Source organism: Salmo salar, chromosome ssa01 (assembly GCF_905237065.1).
Source record: "Salmo salar chromosome ssa01, Ssal_v3.1, whole genome shotgun sequence".
Taxonomy (NCBI): Eukaryota; Metazoa; Chordata; class Actinopteri; order Salmoniformes; family Salmonidae; genus Salmo; species Salmo salar.
The window spans coordinates 24,512,005-24,531,508 of record NC_059442.1 but is presented as its reverse complement, the minus strand read 5'-3'; the positions used below and the strand labels follow the sequence as shown (position 1 = coordinate 24,531,508).

Below are 19,504 nucleotides of genomic sequence, written 5' to 3'. Positions count from 1 at the left end.
CACCATATCAATCTATGAATCTGTTTTTACTGGTATACCGTGTACTGATGGGCAATACAGTGCCAGTCAAAAGTTTGGACACACCTACTCATTCCAGGTGTTTCTTTATTTGTACTATTTTATACATTGTAGAATAATAGTGAAGACATCAAAACTATGAAATAACACATATTAAATCATGTAGTAACCAAAAAAGTGTTAAACAAATATTTTATACTTCTTCTTCAAAGTAGCCACCCTTTGCCTTGATGACATATTTGCACACGCTTGGCATTCTCTCAACCAGCTTCATAAGGTAGTCACCTGGAATTAATTTAAATTAACAGGTGTGCCTTCTTAAAAGTTAATTTGTGGAATTTCATTCCTTCTTAATGCGTTTGAGCCAATCAGTGTTGTGACGAGGTAGGGGTGGTATATTTTTATTTTATTTTTATTTAACCTTTATTTAACTAGGCAAGTCAGTTAAGAACAAATTCTTATTAATAATGACGGCCTACAATGACGGTATACAGAAGATAGCCCTATTTGGTAAAAGACCAAGTCCATATTATGGCAAGAACAGCTCAAATAAGCAAAGAGAAATGACAGTCCATCATTATTTTAAGACATGAAGGTCAGTCAATGCGAAACATTTCAAGAACTTTGAAAGTTTCTTCAAGTGCAGTCGCAAAAACCATCAAGCACTACGATTAAACTGGCTCTCGTGAGGAGTGCCACAGGAAAAGAAGACCCAGAGTTACCTCTGCTACAGAGAATAAGTTCTTTAGAGTTACCAGCCTCAGAAATTCAAGTAACAGACACAACTCAACATCAACTATTCAGAGGAGACTGCGTGAATCAGGCCGTCATGGTCGAATTGCTGCAAATAAACCACTACTAAAGTACACCAATAATAAGAAGAGACTTGCTTGGGCCAAGAAACAAGTGCAATGGACATTAGACCGGTGGAAATCTGTCCTTTGGTCTGATGAGTCCCAATGTAAGATTTTTGGTTCCAACTGCAGTGCCTTTGTGAGACGCAGAGTAGGTGAACGAATGATCTCTGCATGTGTGGTTCCCACTGTGAAGCATGGAGGAGGAGGTGTGATGGTGCTCTGCTGGTGACACTGTCAGTGATTTATTTAGAATTCAAGGCATACTTAACCAGCATGGCTACCACAGCATTCTGCAGCGATACACCATCCCATATGGTTTGCGCTTATTTGGACTATCATTTGTTTTTCAACAGGACAATGACCCAACACACCTCCAGGCTGTGTAAGGGCTGTGTAAGGGACCAAGAAGAAGAGTGATGGAGTGCTGCATCAGATGACCTAGCCTCCACAATCACCCGACCTCAACCCAATTGAGATGGTTTGGGATGAGTTGGACCGCAGAGGGAAGGAAAAGCAGCCAACAAGTGCTCAGCATATGTGGGAACTCCTTCAAGAGTGTTGGAAAAGCATTCCAGGTGAAGCTGGTTGAGAGAATGCCAAGAGTGTGCAAAGCTGTCATCAAGGCAAAGGGTGGCTACTTTGAAGGATCTAAAATATAAAATATATGATTTGTTTAACACTTTTTTTGGTTACTACATGATTCCATATGTGTTATTTCATAGTTTTGATGTCTTCACTATTATTCTACAACGTAGAAAATAGTACAAATAAAGAAAAAACATTAAATGAGTAGGTGTGTTCAAACTTTTGACTGGTACTGTATATCGTGATTCACCCATAATCAAAATAATTATAATTGAGGTGATTTTTACGGCATATCGGCCAGCTCTAGTATACCAGCAGGTACTAAAAGTAGTGGAGGTACTAGTTTCGATGTCTTCACTATTATTCTACAATGTAGAAAATAGTCAAAATAAAGAAACCCTGGAATGGTATACATCAAATTCCATCTGATTCTCAACCTACCACTCGCGTCACCATGGAAGCGGTCCGTTGTGTCATGTTGTATTCGCCATTTTGATGCTTCATGGCGTGGGCTACGGCGATGAATGTCTCTACTACAGCGCAGCTAGCTAGATTAGCTACAAACATTCAACATAGAATCTCATACAGTTATAAGGGGATTTCTATGAGTATTATTAATCGGACATTTAACCGAGGAGGTCATGAAGATTTGGAAAACGTTTTCGTACCCCGGACGTCAAATTTGAACGACTAATGGGAATGCGAAGTCCGAATTAGTCTGTTTTCTAACTTCGCCAGTTAACGTTAAGTAGTTACCCAAGCTAGCCACCACCAGGTTGCTGCTCAACCGCAAGCCTTGAAGACGTAGCCAAAAGCTATCTATGATAATGAATTATATGGAAAACATCAATCAGAAGAGGTACTGGCAGCGACGTCGCCCTGACACTCCATTTCTGAACAAGGAATGATGTTAGAAGCAACGGAAACATCTAGTGGGCTACCTAGTTACCAATGCAGTTAGCTGAAATAGAACAGGGGCTTTAAAATATAACATTCCAACTCAACGTTGCTTTCACTGTTCACGTTCCAGTTGTCTCGTAGAACAAAACAAAGAACATTTATTCATAAGAAGCTGCAAATATGAAGTATTTTAATGTAATGCATTGATTATGCTTGGACAGCTGCCTACAGGTGTAAAACTTATTGTTGAACTGACTATTACCATATAAAGACATATCTGAGTGCAATTGTACTGGACGGCAACCACAGTATTGCCACTGTGAAATACAGCATCGAAGAGGCTAAATCTACCCACCAAGATGACGATTCAAAGTAAAGAACAATATTGCTGTCCTCACAGAAATGTGAATGCTTCATTAGATTTTCCCCTTTGACCACATCCAAAGGACCATCAATGATGATTTTTGGATTGATACCCCAAGAGTTACACGAAAAGCTCCTAGACCTCAAAAACTACCAAAATCGAACAAATGGTGTGGAACAGCTGAAAAATATCCTCTTTGGATTGGACTTGAAGCCAGTCCCCTCAGACAGTATTGTGGAGTTTATCAATTTTCTCCGCAGACTTCTAGATGACAGCAACTTCAAAGTCTTGTATGGCACTTTACAGGTGATAAACCTACTCATCCAGAAATTGGATTACAATGTAGACAAATATTTCAAACAATTAGTGTGTGTGGCTCTGAAAACCCTTGGGGACACCCGCGCTGTCACCAGGAATGAGTATATGAATGTGTTCAGGCAATTGACTAGAATTGTAGGGCCACAGAAAGTGTTGGACCTTGTCATTGGACACCTGAGACACAAGAACTCCCGGGTCAGAGAGGATGTCATCAACATCATCACAGCAGCTATGCTCACCCACCCCAGGAAGGACTTCAACATCCCCAGCCTCTGCTTTGAAGTTGCACCATACCTGGCAGACAGCAAGAAGAAGGTCCGCCATGCAGCCCTAGAACTATTTGCCGTTTTTGACCATTGCCTTGACACAGGGAAAAAACAGCCCCTTATGAAGGCTGTAGACAGAGTTGAGCTCAATGGGGATGTGGAGGGTCTTATGGCAGCTGTGCAAGCAAGAAGAGCCAGGCACATACTTCCCAGACTGTCCTCAGATGGAATGGTGGAGTACGCCCTTGTAATCCCTAAACCAGGACAACGATGCTCACCGCAGTTTGGGTCGGGAGCTGACCTGGAGTGGGTGCTCAATGGTGGGCGGATCAGGAGCATCAGGACAGAACCAGACTCTGACAGGCTGTATCATGGTTATGGAAGCTTGGGCTCCCTCGTTGATGACCTTCCATTGCAGAGGAGAATATTCAGTGCAGGCAAAGGGAAGAACAAGCTGCCCTGGGAGAGGTCAAGCCTCCCTTCCACAGTGAACACCCAGCCACGCAGTGCCCCTAAGGGGAAATCCTCTGATCAGGTTGGTCATCGATGACGGCAAGGTTACATCAAGCAAAAGTCTGATGACGACACTGGTCTATCATTTAGCTGTTTTGATTTACCAAAGTCTCATTAGAGAAAGAAATATCAAGACATACTCTCTAGGCTATATAGGTATAAGAATCTTATTTCTGTAGAAGCACCATAATTCTATTGAATATGGTGCAAATAGAATGAGGTTTGCTACCACCTAAAGTACAAATCTATCAAATATTAGTTTGCAGGAACCTGATGAAAACGACCCCAAGCATGTCTACACTGAATCAATAACACTGGACAAAAATATAAACGCAACATGCAATAATTTCAAAGATTTTACTGAGTTACAATTAATTTGAGAATCAGTCAATTGAAATAAATTCATTAGGCCTTAATCTATGGATTTCACATGATTGGATATACAGACATGCATCTGTTAGACACAGCTACCTTAAAAAAAAAAAAAATAGGCATCGCAATGGGCCTCAGGATCTTGTCACGGTAGTCCTGTACATTCAAATTGCCATTGAAAATGTAATTGTTTTCATTGTCTGTAGCTTAAGCCCATACCATAACTGCACCGCCACAGAGGCACTCTGTTCACAATGTTGACATCAGCAATCCGCTCGCCCACATGATGCCATACACGTGGTCTGCAGTTGTGAGGCTGGTTGGACATACTGCCAAATTCTCTAAAATGACATTGGAGGCGGCTTATGGTAGAGCAATGTTCAATTCTCTGGCAACAACTCTGGTGGACATTCCTGCAGTCAGCATGCCAATGAGGGAGGGTGCAAAAATTGTGTTGTGTGACAAAACTGCACATTTTAGTGGCCTTTTATTGTCCCCAGCACAAGGTGCACCTGTGTAATGATCATGCTATTTAAACAGCTTCTTGATATGCCACACCTGTCAGGTGGATGGATTATCTTGAAAAAGGATACAATTCTCACAAACAGGGATGTAAACAAATTTGTGGCCAAAATTTGAGAGAAATATTATTTGTGTGCATAACGAACATTTCTGAGATCTTTTATTTCAGCTCATGAAACATGGGACCAGCACTTTACATGTTGTGTTTATGTTTTTGTTCAGTGTAGTTATGTATGCAGAGATGATGCAAATGTTTCCCTTTAGTTGACATTGATTGGACTTTAATAGAGGAATTATTGACTCAGCAATCAAAGTTCACATGTTTAATGGTGTAAAGGGATTCTAAAAATATTAATGCAGATCCAATGTAATAAGTTGCCTTTCAATCAGTCACTGATTGACTGTGCTCTTGGAGTAGCATCTTTCCTATTGACTTCACCGTCCACCTCGGGGGCTGTGTTTTAGTTGATTTGTTTGTCTCCACAATCAAAGTCCTAGTGCACTGATTGCAAAGGGCCTGAAAAGGACTGTCACCTGTCTGCAAGGGCTGCTAGTTGTTTTTGTTTTGTTGCCATGACAACAATTTGGTGAGCAGCCAGTTGCCTTGTGGCCTATTAGGAGGAGAGAGATGACAACTACCATGTCAGTGTTTATCAATCAACTTAGTCTAAATTTGAGATAAGAAAAGGGGGGACTCTACCATATTGTGAAGGCAAGCAAACTATTTGTTTGATGCCTGATGTGACATTGAACATAAGGCTATTCATGTGTTTGCCATTTCAGAGATGCATTCTCAGGCATTTCAAGTTGTGGTCAGCCAGGGAAAATCAAATAATTTTATTGATCGTATACACATATTTAGCAGATGTTATTGCAAACAATGTTCCCTCCAAAAAAAATCCAGCACTGAGCAAATTTCAGGTCGGCTGAGCACAAACTAGAACATTGTGAAAATTCTGTGCAACTACCAGGGCGCGTTCACTGTGAACACTGAGGCTGTACCCACTTTAAGTTACAGTTTTAACAGTGGCCAAGTAGGCTGCTGTGGCTATTTGATCATAATGTAGGCCTACCAGAGTGGCCTACCATCAAAAACAATGGAGAAAAATGCATCCCATAACATTTTAAAATGGAAATAGCTGTTCTGTCAGTAGCAGCAAATGTGTGGTGTTCAATGTAGGCCTACATTCCATGAGACTTTTGAAAAAACATACAGGGCTTGACATTAACCTATGTATCCACTTGTCCTTCATACAAGTACATGACTGAAAATGTTGTTTGATGTAAGAAAACCACTTTACAAAATAAAATGTATTATTATTCCCATACCATTATTAGAGAAACAGACAAATTATGCTACCCTCTGCCTATTGGCTACTTAGCTTATTCAAAACCGTCTCAAATACAACACTGCTCAAATACAACACTGCTCCTTTAAGACATAAAAAAACTACCTGGCTTTCTTTTCAAAGATGGCTAGAAATGCACACATTTTGTGCTCTTATAGGAAGCAACCACTCACCCATTGTTGACTAGAAATGAGCGATAACTGGGCTAGTAACTTATTAACTAGCAAAGAATATGAACAAATGTGCACAGGTGGCTACATGCAGCACTTGCTTTGATATCAAAACAAGCGCATCTACTTGCGACCGCTCATGCTATGAACACAGTCCAGTTGAAAGTGAATAGCACAGATCCATATATGGCAATTACTATTTGTATATGGGCCTACTGCAGCTCTGATTGGTTAATGACGCACAGGTCTGTGTAGAGTATGAGCCTGAGTCTTGACTGTCAATGCAATAGAATCCTACTCCAATGCGCTTTGCCTACAGGAAAATCTCTTGCACAGTTTTGCATACTAGCACCGAGGTGCAGTGCCTTAGACCACTGCGCCACCCATGAGCCCGAAATATTAGGACGAGCATTGTCGGAGTCCGTTGTAAAAATATATATGTGTGTGTGAGTGATGGGATATATAGACATGGATAGAATATGTAGTATATCTGAAGAATACATAGGATAATAATGTAGGCCTACTGTACGTCGATACAGGGTTTGGATACATATCTATTGCATGATCCACATTAGACAGAAAAGGTGAGACTACAGATTTGACTTCTTGGGGGAGACAAGTACCTAATATTACAGGGCACCTGTTCCTCGATGAGTGATCATCCAAAGAGCTTTATCTATGTAGCTGGGGGGAACCCCAGGCTACAATGGGTTTACTCCAAAATCATCTCATCAGGGAAGTCAATTTGCTAATCTGCATGTTTCATTCTCTCAGATACTGAAACACCCAGCTGTCAGTGTCAGACAGTGGCATAGGTTCGTAGTGGGGAAACAATGGCCATCTTCCCTGTTTCGCATAATAGAGAGTAGCCTACTTAGACTACTGAACTGTAGTCGCAAAGATGCAACAAAAGTATAGGCAATGTGCTCAGATGAAGATCTGCGGGGGAGAAATCCCAGCAGTGGCACCCTGTCACAGAGCCTGGTGGGGATAACAGACTAAAGGTCTGGTTTCACCCCACACACGACGCTGACTGTAGACTAGGTGGGAGGGGCTGGCTGGCATGTTTTATTAATCTCTTCATTCACGGGACTATGTCATGTGGATTGCAGAAACAATCGCTGATGTCTGTCTCAGCAGTCTTGATGTTGTAACGAAACGTGAACTTGAAGTTAAAAAACAACTCGATTGAATGATGTTTTTAAACCTATTAATTTCTATGGTTTTGAAAGTGAAACCCCTCTCACAAGTGATCTCCTTCCCTTGGAGCAGTTTGCCACCAAAATGTCTTGGAAAGAATACACTGTGCAACAAGTTTCAGTGAGCATTCAGGTACTCTCAACGGCAAAGCATTGCAATTTGCAAGAATGACCTTCATTGATCACAATTGTTGAAAACTAGAGCTACTTGTTCAGAGGCGTTTTGTTTGCTCTGTGCCCCAAAGTCATTTTGGAGCCTTCCAGTGAAACCTTATGTTTACAGTAATCCCCATCTCCCAGCAACATCTTTGCCACACAACACACTTGTATTCAGAGAGGGTTTGAAACTTAATTCGCAATGCATGTGAAGATCATAGGGCGTGATGCAACTGTGGAACATCAACCAGTTACGTCCCTAATGTTGATTAAGATCCCAGTGGGTTCGTCTGAAGGCAATGTGAGTTGCTTTTAATCAGATAGCCGTGAGATGGATCTCAACACCCTGTCTGAGGGAAGCTTTGGTGTTTGAGGTGAAAACTGCTCATCACTCTCCTTACCTCAGAGATCTATTTTACTGTGACGCTTACAAATGTGCCATGGCAACACCTTTAATAGTTTATTAAGAGTGGTACATGTCATTGACGTAGACAGACGGCAATTTGAAGCTCACATCTATACACTGACAGTCCCGGAGCACACAGTTACTTTGAGCTAAACATTGCTTTGTTGAGACCAATGGATGAAATTACAGTTGATCCATGGTAGGCTCTCTCTGTTTTCAAATAATCGTTTATGTTTGACCTGAACTTGACCCAGTATTGTAGCTCTTAGTGATGTATAATTGTCACCATTGTTACCCCTTGATTTGATCTCCTCAGGTCATCAGTGAAGACTGCCTGTCCCATTCCCGGAAGCTGAGTCCAGAGACATATGTCCCCAGTTTCGGTAAGTGCCCACTTCTGTCTCTTGCATGCATCAAGAGCTACCGCACAAGCTGACGAGGTGCAGTTCAGTTGCTGTCAGTGCCGAAGTTAGCCAGGCTATAAATTAAACCAGTTTTGAATAGGATTGTCACACAGAGTCAAGGGATCCACACCATTGCACGCCATTCAGAGCACTGACATGACTGAGTAGAAAGAAGAGTGCCATGCAGGTCTCGCGCAACAAGGATTAAACAAATTCATAGCCGTGGGTTATTGCTGTACATTATAGGGAAATAATGCACACTAGAACGCCTTTTAAGCCACTCAGAAACTAGTATTTAACAATGCCATGGTGTAATTGCCTATATTTTTCTGCCATTGTTGGGAAGACATTGTGTACACAAGACAAGTACCAGGCAAGGCCAGTATGGACATTAGCATGCTTCACCCTTGAAATCCTAACCACTGTTGTGCTCTCCATCTTGAACCGGTGTAAAAATGTCTCTACAAGAATGCATAGGTAGATGGAGAGTTGTGTAATGTATTGTGACAATATATGGAGGTGTCCTTGAGGTGAGGGGGTGGTGCTTTCTCTAAACACGGTTGATGTGTCAGTGGGAGTCAGTCAGTCACTCCTCTTCATGTTCCTGCTGTTTAGCGCCAATGCCGTTCGTAGGCGTTCAATAAATAGACACTTAATATGAGGCATGGAGGCTGGCATTGAGAATGAGTTTTTGAGAATGCATTCAGTTTGTACTAAACCTTGATCTGGTTCTCACTATGAAAACAGTGTGATCAAATACATTCATTTTGTGTTCTCTGTTGACAAAGGAGAATATATGAGGTATTGATTTTTAGGTAGGAAGGCCAGTAATTACCAAAGTTGATGAAAGCAATAGTTAGCTTCAGTGATTTATCAGAGTTCCTCCACTTTGCAGTCACAGTTGGTTTGTGATCACGGCCACCACCCTGTGAGAGGCTTCCTTCCCATTGCAGTCAACTAGCCCACGGTTGACTTGGCTCACTCTGAAAAGACCCAGTCAGACAGCCAGAGGCAGAGTGGGCAGGAGAAAAGCTCTCAAAGGAAGGAAAGAACCAGACTAGGTGGGGAAGCCAATAGAGATTATACAGCAGATACTGTGTCATAAACTTGGTATCATCTCAAGCGGGAATGCTAGCGATAGTACTTCAATTGCCAGGGTATTTTTTTGCAACTTGACCTCTCGTCAAGATGCCTTACAGTGAAGCAGCCCAGTAGTGACAGGAGAATAAGATGCATGCCACACCCCTGATGTGGTTTGTTTGGTTGGTTGGTTGATTTGGACATAATAAGTATTGTTCTGTTATTGGACTTAGAAACTAGTACCTCCACTACTTTTAGTACCTGCTGGTATATTAGAGCTGGGCGATATGCCCTAAAAATCATCTCAATGATAATTTATTTGCTTATGGACGAATCACGATATACAGTACCAGACAAAAGTTTGGACACGCCTACTCATTCAAGGGTTTTTCTTTATTTTTACTATTTTCCACATTGTAGAATAATAGTGAATACATCAAAACTATGAAATAACACATATGGAATCAAGTAGTAACCCAAAAAAGTGTTAAACAAATCAAAATATATTTTATATTTGAGATTCTTTAAAGTAGCCACCCTTTGCCTTGATGACAGCTTTGCACACTCCATTTGAACAGCGTGCTAGTCTGTCCACTTTGTTCAGATGTTGAAATCAAGTGACCTTACTTATTTCTCAGAATGAGAACGAATTGCCAATTCCTTATACACTGAGTGTACAAAACATTATGAACTCCTGCTCTTTCAGTGACAGACTGACCAGGTGAAAGCTAGGATCCCTTATTGATGTCACTTGTTAAATCCACTCCAATTAGTGTAGATGAAGGGGAGGGGACAGGTTAAAGAATAATTTTTAAGCTTTGAGACAATTGAGACATGGATTGTGTATGTTTGCCCTAACCCTTAGCAACGCTGCTGTGTTTTTCATGGTCAACAGTTTCCCGTATGTGTCAAGAATGGTCCACCACTCAAAGGATATTCAGCCAACTTGGCACAAATGTGGGAAGCATTGGAGTCAACATGGGCCAGCATCCCTGCGCAACTCAATATTAGGAAGGTGTTCTTAATGTTTTGTACACTCAGTGTATAATTATAATTTTTTACTTATTGCACATTTATAAACAGACTAGACAGCTAGTATAACAGTCTGGCAAAAATGCTGGCTTAATGCCGTGCGTGACAAACTGAGCATTCATTTTCCAGAATCAATGTTCACTGATACTCCTGTTTTTGTAGCGTCTACTCTGCACTCACTTTGAGGAGTTGATACATAAAAAGGGTATCGTTGGAAAGGTTAACTACTCTTCTATCACAGTAAAAGAATGTCTCAATGTCTTTTGGTGTCAAAATTACCGATTCTGTTGGACCAAACCTCAAATGAAATTAGTGTGCAAAGCTGTCATCAAGGCAAAGGGTGGCTACTTTGAAGAATCTCAAATATAAAATATATTTTGATTTGTTTACACATGTTTGGTTACTACATGATTCCATATGTGTTATTTCATAAACTCAGCAAAAAAAGAAACGTCCCTTTTTCAGGACCCTGTCTTTCAAAGATAATTCGTAAAAATCTAAATAACTTCACAGATCTTCATTGTAAAGGGTTTAAACACTGTTTCCCATGCTTGTTCAATGAACCATAAACAATTAATGAACATGCACCTGTGGAACGGTCGTTAAGACACTAACAGCTTACAGACGGTAGGCAATTAAGGTCACAGTTATGAAAACTTAGGACACTAACGAGGTATTTCTACTGACTGAAAAACACCAAAAGAAAGATGTCCAGGGTCCCTGCTCATCTGCGTGAATGTGTCTTAGGCATGCTGCAAGGAGGCATGAGGACTGCAGATGTGACCAGGGCAATAAATTGCAATGTCCGTACTGTGAGACGCCTAAGACAGCGCTACAGGGAGACAGGACGGACAGCTGATCGTCCTCGCAGTGGCAGACCACGTGTAACAACACCTGCACAGGATCGGTACATCCGAACATCACACGTGCAGGACAAGTACAGGATGGCAACAACAACTGCCCGAGTTACACCAGGAACGCACAATCCCTCCATCAGTGCTCAGACTGTCTGCAATAGGCTGAGAGAGGCTGGACTGAGGGCTTGTAGGCCTGTTGTAAGGCAGGTCCTCACCAGACATCACCGGCAACAACATTGCCTATGGGAACAAACCCATCGTTGCTGGACCAGACAGGACTGGCAAAAAGTCCTCTTCACTGACGAGTCGCGGTTTTGTCTCACCAGGGGTGATGGTCAGATTTGCGTTTATCGTTGAAGGAATAAGCGTTACACCAAGGCCTGTACTCTGGAGCGGGATCGATTTGGAGGTGGAGGGTCCGTCATGGTCTGGGGCGGTGTGTCACAGCATCATTGGACTGAGCTTGTTGTCATTGCAGGCAATCTCAATGCTGTGCGTTACAGGGAAGACATCCTCCTCCCTCATGTGGTACCCTTCCTGCAGGCTCATCCTGACATGACCCTCCAGCATGACAATGCCACCAGCCATACTGCTCGTTCTGTGCATGATTTCCTGCAAGACATGAATGTCAGTGTTCTGCCATGGCCAGCGAAGAGCCCGTATCTCAATCCCATTGAGCACGTGTGGGACCTGTTGGATCAGAGGGTAGGGCCATTTCCCCCAGAAATGTCCGGGAACTTGCAGGTGCCTTGGTGGAAGAGTAGGGTAACATCTCACAGCAAGAACTAGCAAATCTGGTGCAGTCCATGAGGAGGAGATGCACTGCAGTACTTAATGCAACTGGTGGTCACACCAGATACTGACTGTTACTTCTGATTTTGACCCCCCCTTTATTCAGGGACACATTATTCCATTTCTGTTAGTCACATGTCTGTGGAACATGTTCAGTTTATGCCTCAGTTGTTGAATCTTGTTATGTTCATACAAATATTTACACATGTTAAGTTTGCTGAAAAAACGCAGTTGACAGTGAGAGGACGTTTCTTTTTTTGCTGAGTTTAGTGTTGATGTCTTCACTATTGTTCTACAATGTAGAAAATAGTAAAAATAAAGAAAGACCCTGGAATGAGTAGGTGTGTCCAAACTTTTGACTGGTACTGTATTGCCCATCCGTACTGTATACCTATGTAATCTAACACAATGCTGAATGTGGTACTCTAAGTGAACACTATTGAATCAGGTGCATTGGGAATTTGAAATGAGTCCAAAATATTGTATAAGACTTTGCTAAAGTAGCCAACAAATAATGTAAAATGATAATACAATATTTCTGCTGTATGTTTTTCGCTAGTAAAGCATGCAGTGAAATACAAAAGTAAAACTTGTGTGAGTTAGTTATAAGTGTTTCGGGGTCGGGAGTGTTTACAAGATAAGCCTGTGCTTGCAGGCAAGACTGGACTTGGCTATTTGTAAAGCAGGCTACAGAACTCGCCAACAACTTTTACTGCACAGTATAAACAAATAGTGTCCGAACAAATGTCCCCCTTCGCTGCTCTCTCATAAAATCTGATTTCAAACATTACTGAACGAATGGGTTTGTCAATGGATGTTTTAACTAAGCTTTGGCTTAGCCAAAGGTATTAAACCTAGACAGAATAATTTATCAAGTGAAACAAACTAGGATCAGATTACATTCCCCATGCCAGGAACTGGGCTCACAAGCCAGCCTGACCCCAGCTTTAGCTTGGCCTCAATGAAGAGGACTCCATTGACCATATCACTTTGAAACTTAACATGAGTTGCTGAAGCAACCAGTCATCATATTGTATTGGTAGATAATATATGATGGTTATGAGGTACTCTACAGTAATAGCTGATTCGTTGTCCTCTAGGTTCTGCAGAGCCCCATAAAACCCTGTCCTCTAGGAGGGAATCCCCGGGACGCTTGAGAAGGAGTGGGAGCCTTGACTTAGACCCTGACATCTTTAAATCTACCAACTTCTTTGACCCAGAGGGAGGTGAGAAAGTCTTTACTCTGCTCAGTCTGTGCCTTCTACAGAACAGTTTAATTGAAAGGGTCATTGAAAGGTAACTGAAGGATCTTTGTGTTGCAGTGGTACACAAGGCCCGTCTCCTCTCTGGGACCTCTGGCTTTGAGCGCACCTTATCCAACCCCTCGGCCCAGGGCACCTTTCTACTGCCCTCCTACCCTCTGGCTACACTCCCCGGGAGCCTGCTGACCCCAACACTGTCCCACCGCCGCACTGACTCCTCACTGTCAATGTCCAACACTTGGCCCAACAAGAGAGAGAGCAGCCCCCAAAGACGAGACCCCAGCCCCTGGAAAGACATATCAAGTATGGGTCTGGTGTCTACTGCATATTGGGTAGATCTTGATAGTCATGTAATTTATTTGAGGCATGTTGTTGAGGGCTTTCTTTGTCCCCACAGGTGACTTCTCATCCAGCAGGTGTTCTCCACGGCCTCACCGTGCTTCTCTGGTGAGCTCCTCATCTGCCTCGTCTTTCCGACAGGCTCTGAGCAGGACGCGGACCGGGGTGCCTATCTCCCCATCCCCAGGCCTTCTCCTGCCAGAGCGGGGCTTGTCTCAGAATGGCCAGTGGTCTAGTCCTCTAGCTCCATCTCCATCCAGCCTGCAGGACCACCTGTCTGAGAGGGACCTTCACCTAGACCTGGATCACCTCAGCCTGCAGGACCAAGACCAGGAAGAGGACCCCTTGGAACGGCAGGAGGTCAGGATCAATGTTTTACATACAAGGCTCTGCTTAGTGAAGTCTCCAGATGGATTTAGCTAGGACACTGTCTTAAAGCTACCATCTTGCCATCAGGGTTTTATTCATATCTGTAATCAGGATAACTCAGTGCAGGAATATGGAATGTGGATAATGTTTCCCCTTCATTACTGCAGTGGTGGTGAAATGGGTCATATTTGGGACTAAGTATCCTTGATGTAATGTTAGTGCTGGGGGAATAGTACTTGACATCTAAATTGTCATGGATATAACAACCATGCATCAAATATTATCTGTATGCACAGCACCCTCTTGCCTTGCTCTCAGGGTACTGATGAGCTAATGTGTTGTTGTTTATAGATGTTGAACTCCCTGCGCTCTCTGCGCTGCAGCGCAGCTAAGAAGAAGGCCAAGGTGAGTCTGAGTGGCTCAGACCCTGACCCAGATAGCCCAGACTCAGCCATGAAACTGGAGCTGGCTCTGGACTCCCCCTCTCACAACTCCCCCATCGTCACCAGCCCAGCCAGCGAGAGCGGCCTCTCCAGCCTCTACTCACCCCCAAACACCACCCTCAATGGCACCAAAACCAGGTACATTCCACAAGATTCTTAGACCTAAGTAGACAACCAGTAGACTAAGTTGAACCAAATGAGATCCTGTTTCAAGAATTATGGCGGGCAAAGAGGCCATGCAAAGATGGTGACACTTTCAAGTACACACACCCGAGGTATGATGGATCTGATATCCCTTCTGATGACTCATCTCTGACCTCTTTCAAAAGCCCTGGGAATTCTGCCTCCTCTTCAACAAAGCCTCACATTGCTAGAGTGCCTTCTGCTAAGCTGAGATCTTCCGTCTCCATGGACTTCAGTGCCCTTCAAGGTACAGTGAGGATTTAACATGTAAAAGGATCTCTCTTATTACTGTCTGAGTCGTTGTTTCTATTTAGCTCTAATGGTGTTTCTGTGTTTTCTCCACCAGGCTTTCCACTCAGAGATAAAATCATACCTGAAGTGAGTGTGGTTGGTCAAAGAGTCACCTACTCGAACGAACCAATGGAACCTGAGGAAGAGGACAGGACTACAGAATACTCTCCACCCCCAAGTAGACTAGCCTGCCGCGAGCCAGTCAGAGCCCTGAGGCCTGCCAAAGGTCAGTCACTGCGAGGAGGTCTGCCCCATTGAGGCATATCGCTGTCTAAAAACGGTGTATTTTCATTATGTTTGAAATATGTTGTTTGTCCAGTACTACACTGAACAAAAATATAAACAGAACATGTAATGTGTTGGTTCCATGTTTCATGAGCTGAAATAAAAGATCCCAGAAAGTTTCCATACGCACAAAAAGCTTATTTCTCTAACATTTTGTGCATACATTTGTTTATATCCCTGTTAGTGAGCATTTCTGCTTTGCCAAGATAATCCATCAACCTGAGAGGTGTGGCATATCTAGAAGCTGATTAAACAGCACGATCATTACACAGGTGCACCTTGTGCTGGGGACAATAAAAGGCCACTCTAAAATGTGCAGTTTTGTCACACAATACAATGCCATAGACGTCTCAAGTTTTGAGCGAGCGTGCAATTAGCATGCAGACTGCAGGAATGTCCACCAGAGCTGTTGCCAGAGAAAGTAATGTTATTATCTCTACCACAAGCCACCTCCAACGTCGTTTTAGAGAATTCTGCACTACGTCCAACCGGCCTCCCAACTGCAGACCACATGTAACCACGCCAGCGCAGGACCTCCACATCAGGCTTCTTCACCTGCGGGATCGTCTGAGACCAGCCACCAGGACAGCTGATGAAACTGTGGGTTTGCACAACTGAAGAATTTCTGCACAAACTGTCAGTAACCGTCTCAAGGACGCTTATCTGGGTGCTCACCGTCCTCACCAGGGTCTTGACCTGACTGCAGTTTCCGGTTGTACCCAACTTCAGTGGGAAAATCACGCCGGAGAAGTGTTCTTCAGAGATGAATCCCAGTTTCATCTGTACACGTCAGATGGCAGACAGCATGTATGGCGTCGTGTGGGCGAGCGGTTTGCTGATGTCAACGTTGTGAACAGAGTGGCCATGGTGGCGGAGGGGTTTTTGTATAGGCAAGCATAAGCTACGGACAATGAACACAACTGCATTTTATTGATGGCAATTTGAATGCACAGAGATACCGTGACGAGATCCAGAGGCCCATTGTCGTGCCATTCATCCGCCGCCATCACCTCATGTTTCAGCATGATAATGCATGGCCCCATGTCGCAAGGATCTGTACACAATTCCTGGAAGCTGAAAATGTCCCAGTTCTTCCATGGCCTGCATACTCACCAGATATGTCACCCATTAAGCAGTTTGGGATGCTCTGGATTGACGTGTGCGACAGCGTGTTCCAGTTCCCTCCAATATCAACTTCGCGCAGCCAGTGAAGAGGAGTGGGACAACATTCCTAGCGTTGCAAAGGGTCGGAAACTTTCCGGTAAATTTCCAGAATTTTCCATGGGAAGTTAAGCCCCGGAATTTGGGGAATTTTTCTTAAATTCATCAGAAAAGTTACCTTATAACAGTGAATTTTTTTTGTGCGATACACATAAGGCAATTCTAGGTCTTGTGACATATTTTGGTTAAACTATCCCCAATTCAATGGAATTGCAACCCTCTGCATGCACAGTGCATTCTTCCATCACATGTACAGCTGATTCTCAAGATCTTGCACACTAATGAGATGCTATTGAGCCCACACTACTACACTGTCTGAGCCAAGGACTACATGCTTTCTGGTAAGTTTTGATTATAATACTGGGTGGGGTGAATATATTATATGACATAAATTATTTGTTGTTAACTAGTAAATAGTAGCCTACAGCAAAGTGTGTTTAAATCATTTATAACTTGTTAACAATTTCTGCTAGTTAGTTTTTGCTACCATGTTGGTTCTAGCTTGCTTGAGCCCGCTAACTGAGGTGTGTTAATTCACCTGTTTCCGTACATGTTTCATTTTATAACATTTATTTTACAAAGGAGTTGTTTAATCTAACTGGTTAACTATTTATCTGTCCATGGAATTGTATTTGGATTTTTTGTACTCATTTTTTTCTGATCTTTAGAGGAAAATGCCACGGGCACTATCTGATGTGTGGAGACATTTCACTGCAGCTAATGTAGAAGAAAAAGCTGTGTACATTTGCAGATACTGTGCCAAATCATATGTGAAGAATGCAACAAAGATGCAGAATCATCTGGCCAAGTGCATAAAGTTCCCTCAGTGCTCACAACAAGCAACCTCTGACAAAAGTCAAAAGTACTTCTATTCAAGGTGAAAATTATGAATCAGACACCTTATCGATAGCAACAGCTCATGGTCCTCCTGGAATCAGAAGTATTTTTGACTCAATGGAGGAACGTAGTCAGAGAAATACTGATGAATGTCTTGCTTGAGCTGTGTATGCAACTGGTTCACCTCTGATGCTCACAGGCAATATGTATTGGAAGAGATTTCTGAATGTTCTTCCCCCAGCATACACCCCTCCAACCAGACATGCTTTATCTACTCATTTGCTGAATGCAGAGTTCAACAGAGTTCAAGTGAAGGTCAGGCAAATCATAGAGAAAGCAGACTGTATTGCAATCATCTCTGATGGGTGGTCGAATGTTTGTGGGCAAGGAATAATTAACTACATCATCTCCACCCCTCAACCAGTATTCTACAAGAGCACAGACACAAGGGACAACAGACACACCGGTCTCTACATTGCAGATGAGCTGAAGGCAGTCATCAATGACCTTGGACCACAGAAGGTATTTGCACTGGTGACAGACAATGCTGTGAACAGGAAGGCTGCTTGGTCTAAAGTGGAGGAGTCCTACCTACCCTCACATCACATCCATTGGCTGTGCTGCTCATGCATTGAATCTGCTCCTCAAGGACATCATGGCACTAAAAATAATGGATACACTACATTCGTGGCCAGAAGTTTTGAGAATGACACAAATATTAATTTCCACAAAGTTTGCTGCTTTAGTGTCTTTAGATATTTTTGTCAGATGTTACTATGGAATACTGAAGTATAATTACAAGCATTTCATAAGTGTCAAAGGCTTTTATTGACAATTACATGAAGTTAATGCAAAGAGTCAATATTTGCAGTATTGACCCATCTTTTTCAAGACCTCTGCAATCTGCCCTGGCATGCTGTCAATTAACTTCTGGGCCACATCCTGACTGATGGCAGCCCATTCTTGCATAATCAATGCTTGCACTGGGATTAAGGTCTGGGGAGTTTCCTGGCCATGGACCCAAAATATCAATGTTTTGTTCCCCGAGCCACTTAGTTATCACTTTTGCCTTATGGCAAGGTGCTCCAACGTGTTGGAAAGGGCATTGTCCGTCACCAAACTGTTCCTGGATGGTTGGGAGAAGTTGCTCTCGGAGGATGTGTTGGTACCATTCTTTATTCATGGCTGTGTTCTCAGGCAAAATTGTGAGTGAGCACACTCCCTTGGCTGAGAAGCAACCCCACACATGAATGGTCTCAGGATGCTTTACTGTTGGCATGACACAGGACTGATGGTAGCGCTCACCTTGTCTTCTCCGGACAAGCTTTTTTCCGGATGCCCCAAACAATCAGAAAGGGGATTCATCAAAGAAAATGACTTTACCCCAGTCCTCAGCAGTCCAATCCCTGTACATTTTGCATAATATCAGTCTGTCCCTGATGTTTTTCCTGGAGAGAAGTGGCTTCTTTGCTGCCCTTCTTGACACCAGGCCATCCTCCAAAAGTCTTCGCCGCACTGTGCGTGCAGATGCACTCATACCTGCCTGCTGCCATTCCTGAGCAAGCTCTGTACTGGTGGTGCCCCGATCCTGCAGCTGAATCAACTTTAGGAGATGGTCCTGGCGCTTGCTGGACTTTCTTCGGCGCCCTGAAGCCTTCTGCAGAAATGCAGTGGAAATGTTTTTGGGGGATTCAGTTAATTTGCATGGCAAAGAGGGACTTTGCAATTAATTGCAATTCATCTGATCACTCTTCATAACATTCTGGAGTATATACAAATTGCCATCATACAAACTGTGAAAATTAATATTTGTGTCATTGTCAAAACTTTTGGCCACGACTGTACAAGAGAGGCAAGGAAATGGTTAGGTATGTGAAGGGTCATCAAGTTATAGCAGCAATCTACCTCACCAAGAAAAGTTAGAAGAATAAGAGCACCACATTGAAGCTTCATCCGTTTGGGTGGTGTTGTCATCATGTTTGACAGTCTCCTGGAGGGGAAGGAGTCTCCAAGAAATGGCCATGTCACAGTCTGCCGATATGGCCAGCCCCATCAAGAGGATCCTCTTGGATGATGTATTTAGGGAGAGAGTGGTAAGCAGCCTGAAACTCCTG

At 43.0% G+C, this 19,504-nt stretch overlaps 1 protein-coding gene across 1 annotated transcript in view; it reads left to right on the top strand.

Annotated features, from left to right (window-relative positions):
• Positions 1-1,884: 1,884 nt before the first annotated feature.
• The window catches only part of LOC106581430 (TOG array regulator of axonemal microtubules protein 1), a 33,237-nt gene continuing 15,617 nt past the window's right edge, over positions 1,885-19,504 (top strand). The window contains exons 1-8 of the mRNA XM_014163521.2: positions 1,885-3,843; positions 8,312-8,378; positions 13,261-13,386; positions 13,483-13,725; positions 13,820-14,121; positions 14,482-14,711; positions 14,903-15,003; positions 15,103-15,273. Of these exons, the coding sequence (XP_014018996.2) occupies positions 2,815-3,843; positions 8,312-8,378; positions 13,261-13,386; positions 13,483-13,725; positions 13,820-14,121; positions 14,482-14,711; positions 14,903-15,003; positions 15,103-15,273 (2,269 nt within the window). The 5' untranslated portion in view covers positions 1,885-2,814. The remainder of the gene's footprint in view (positions 3,844-8,311; positions 8,379-13,260; positions 13,387-13,482; positions 13,726-13,819; positions 14,122-14,481; positions 14,712-14,902; positions 15,004-15,102; positions 15,274-19,504) is intronic.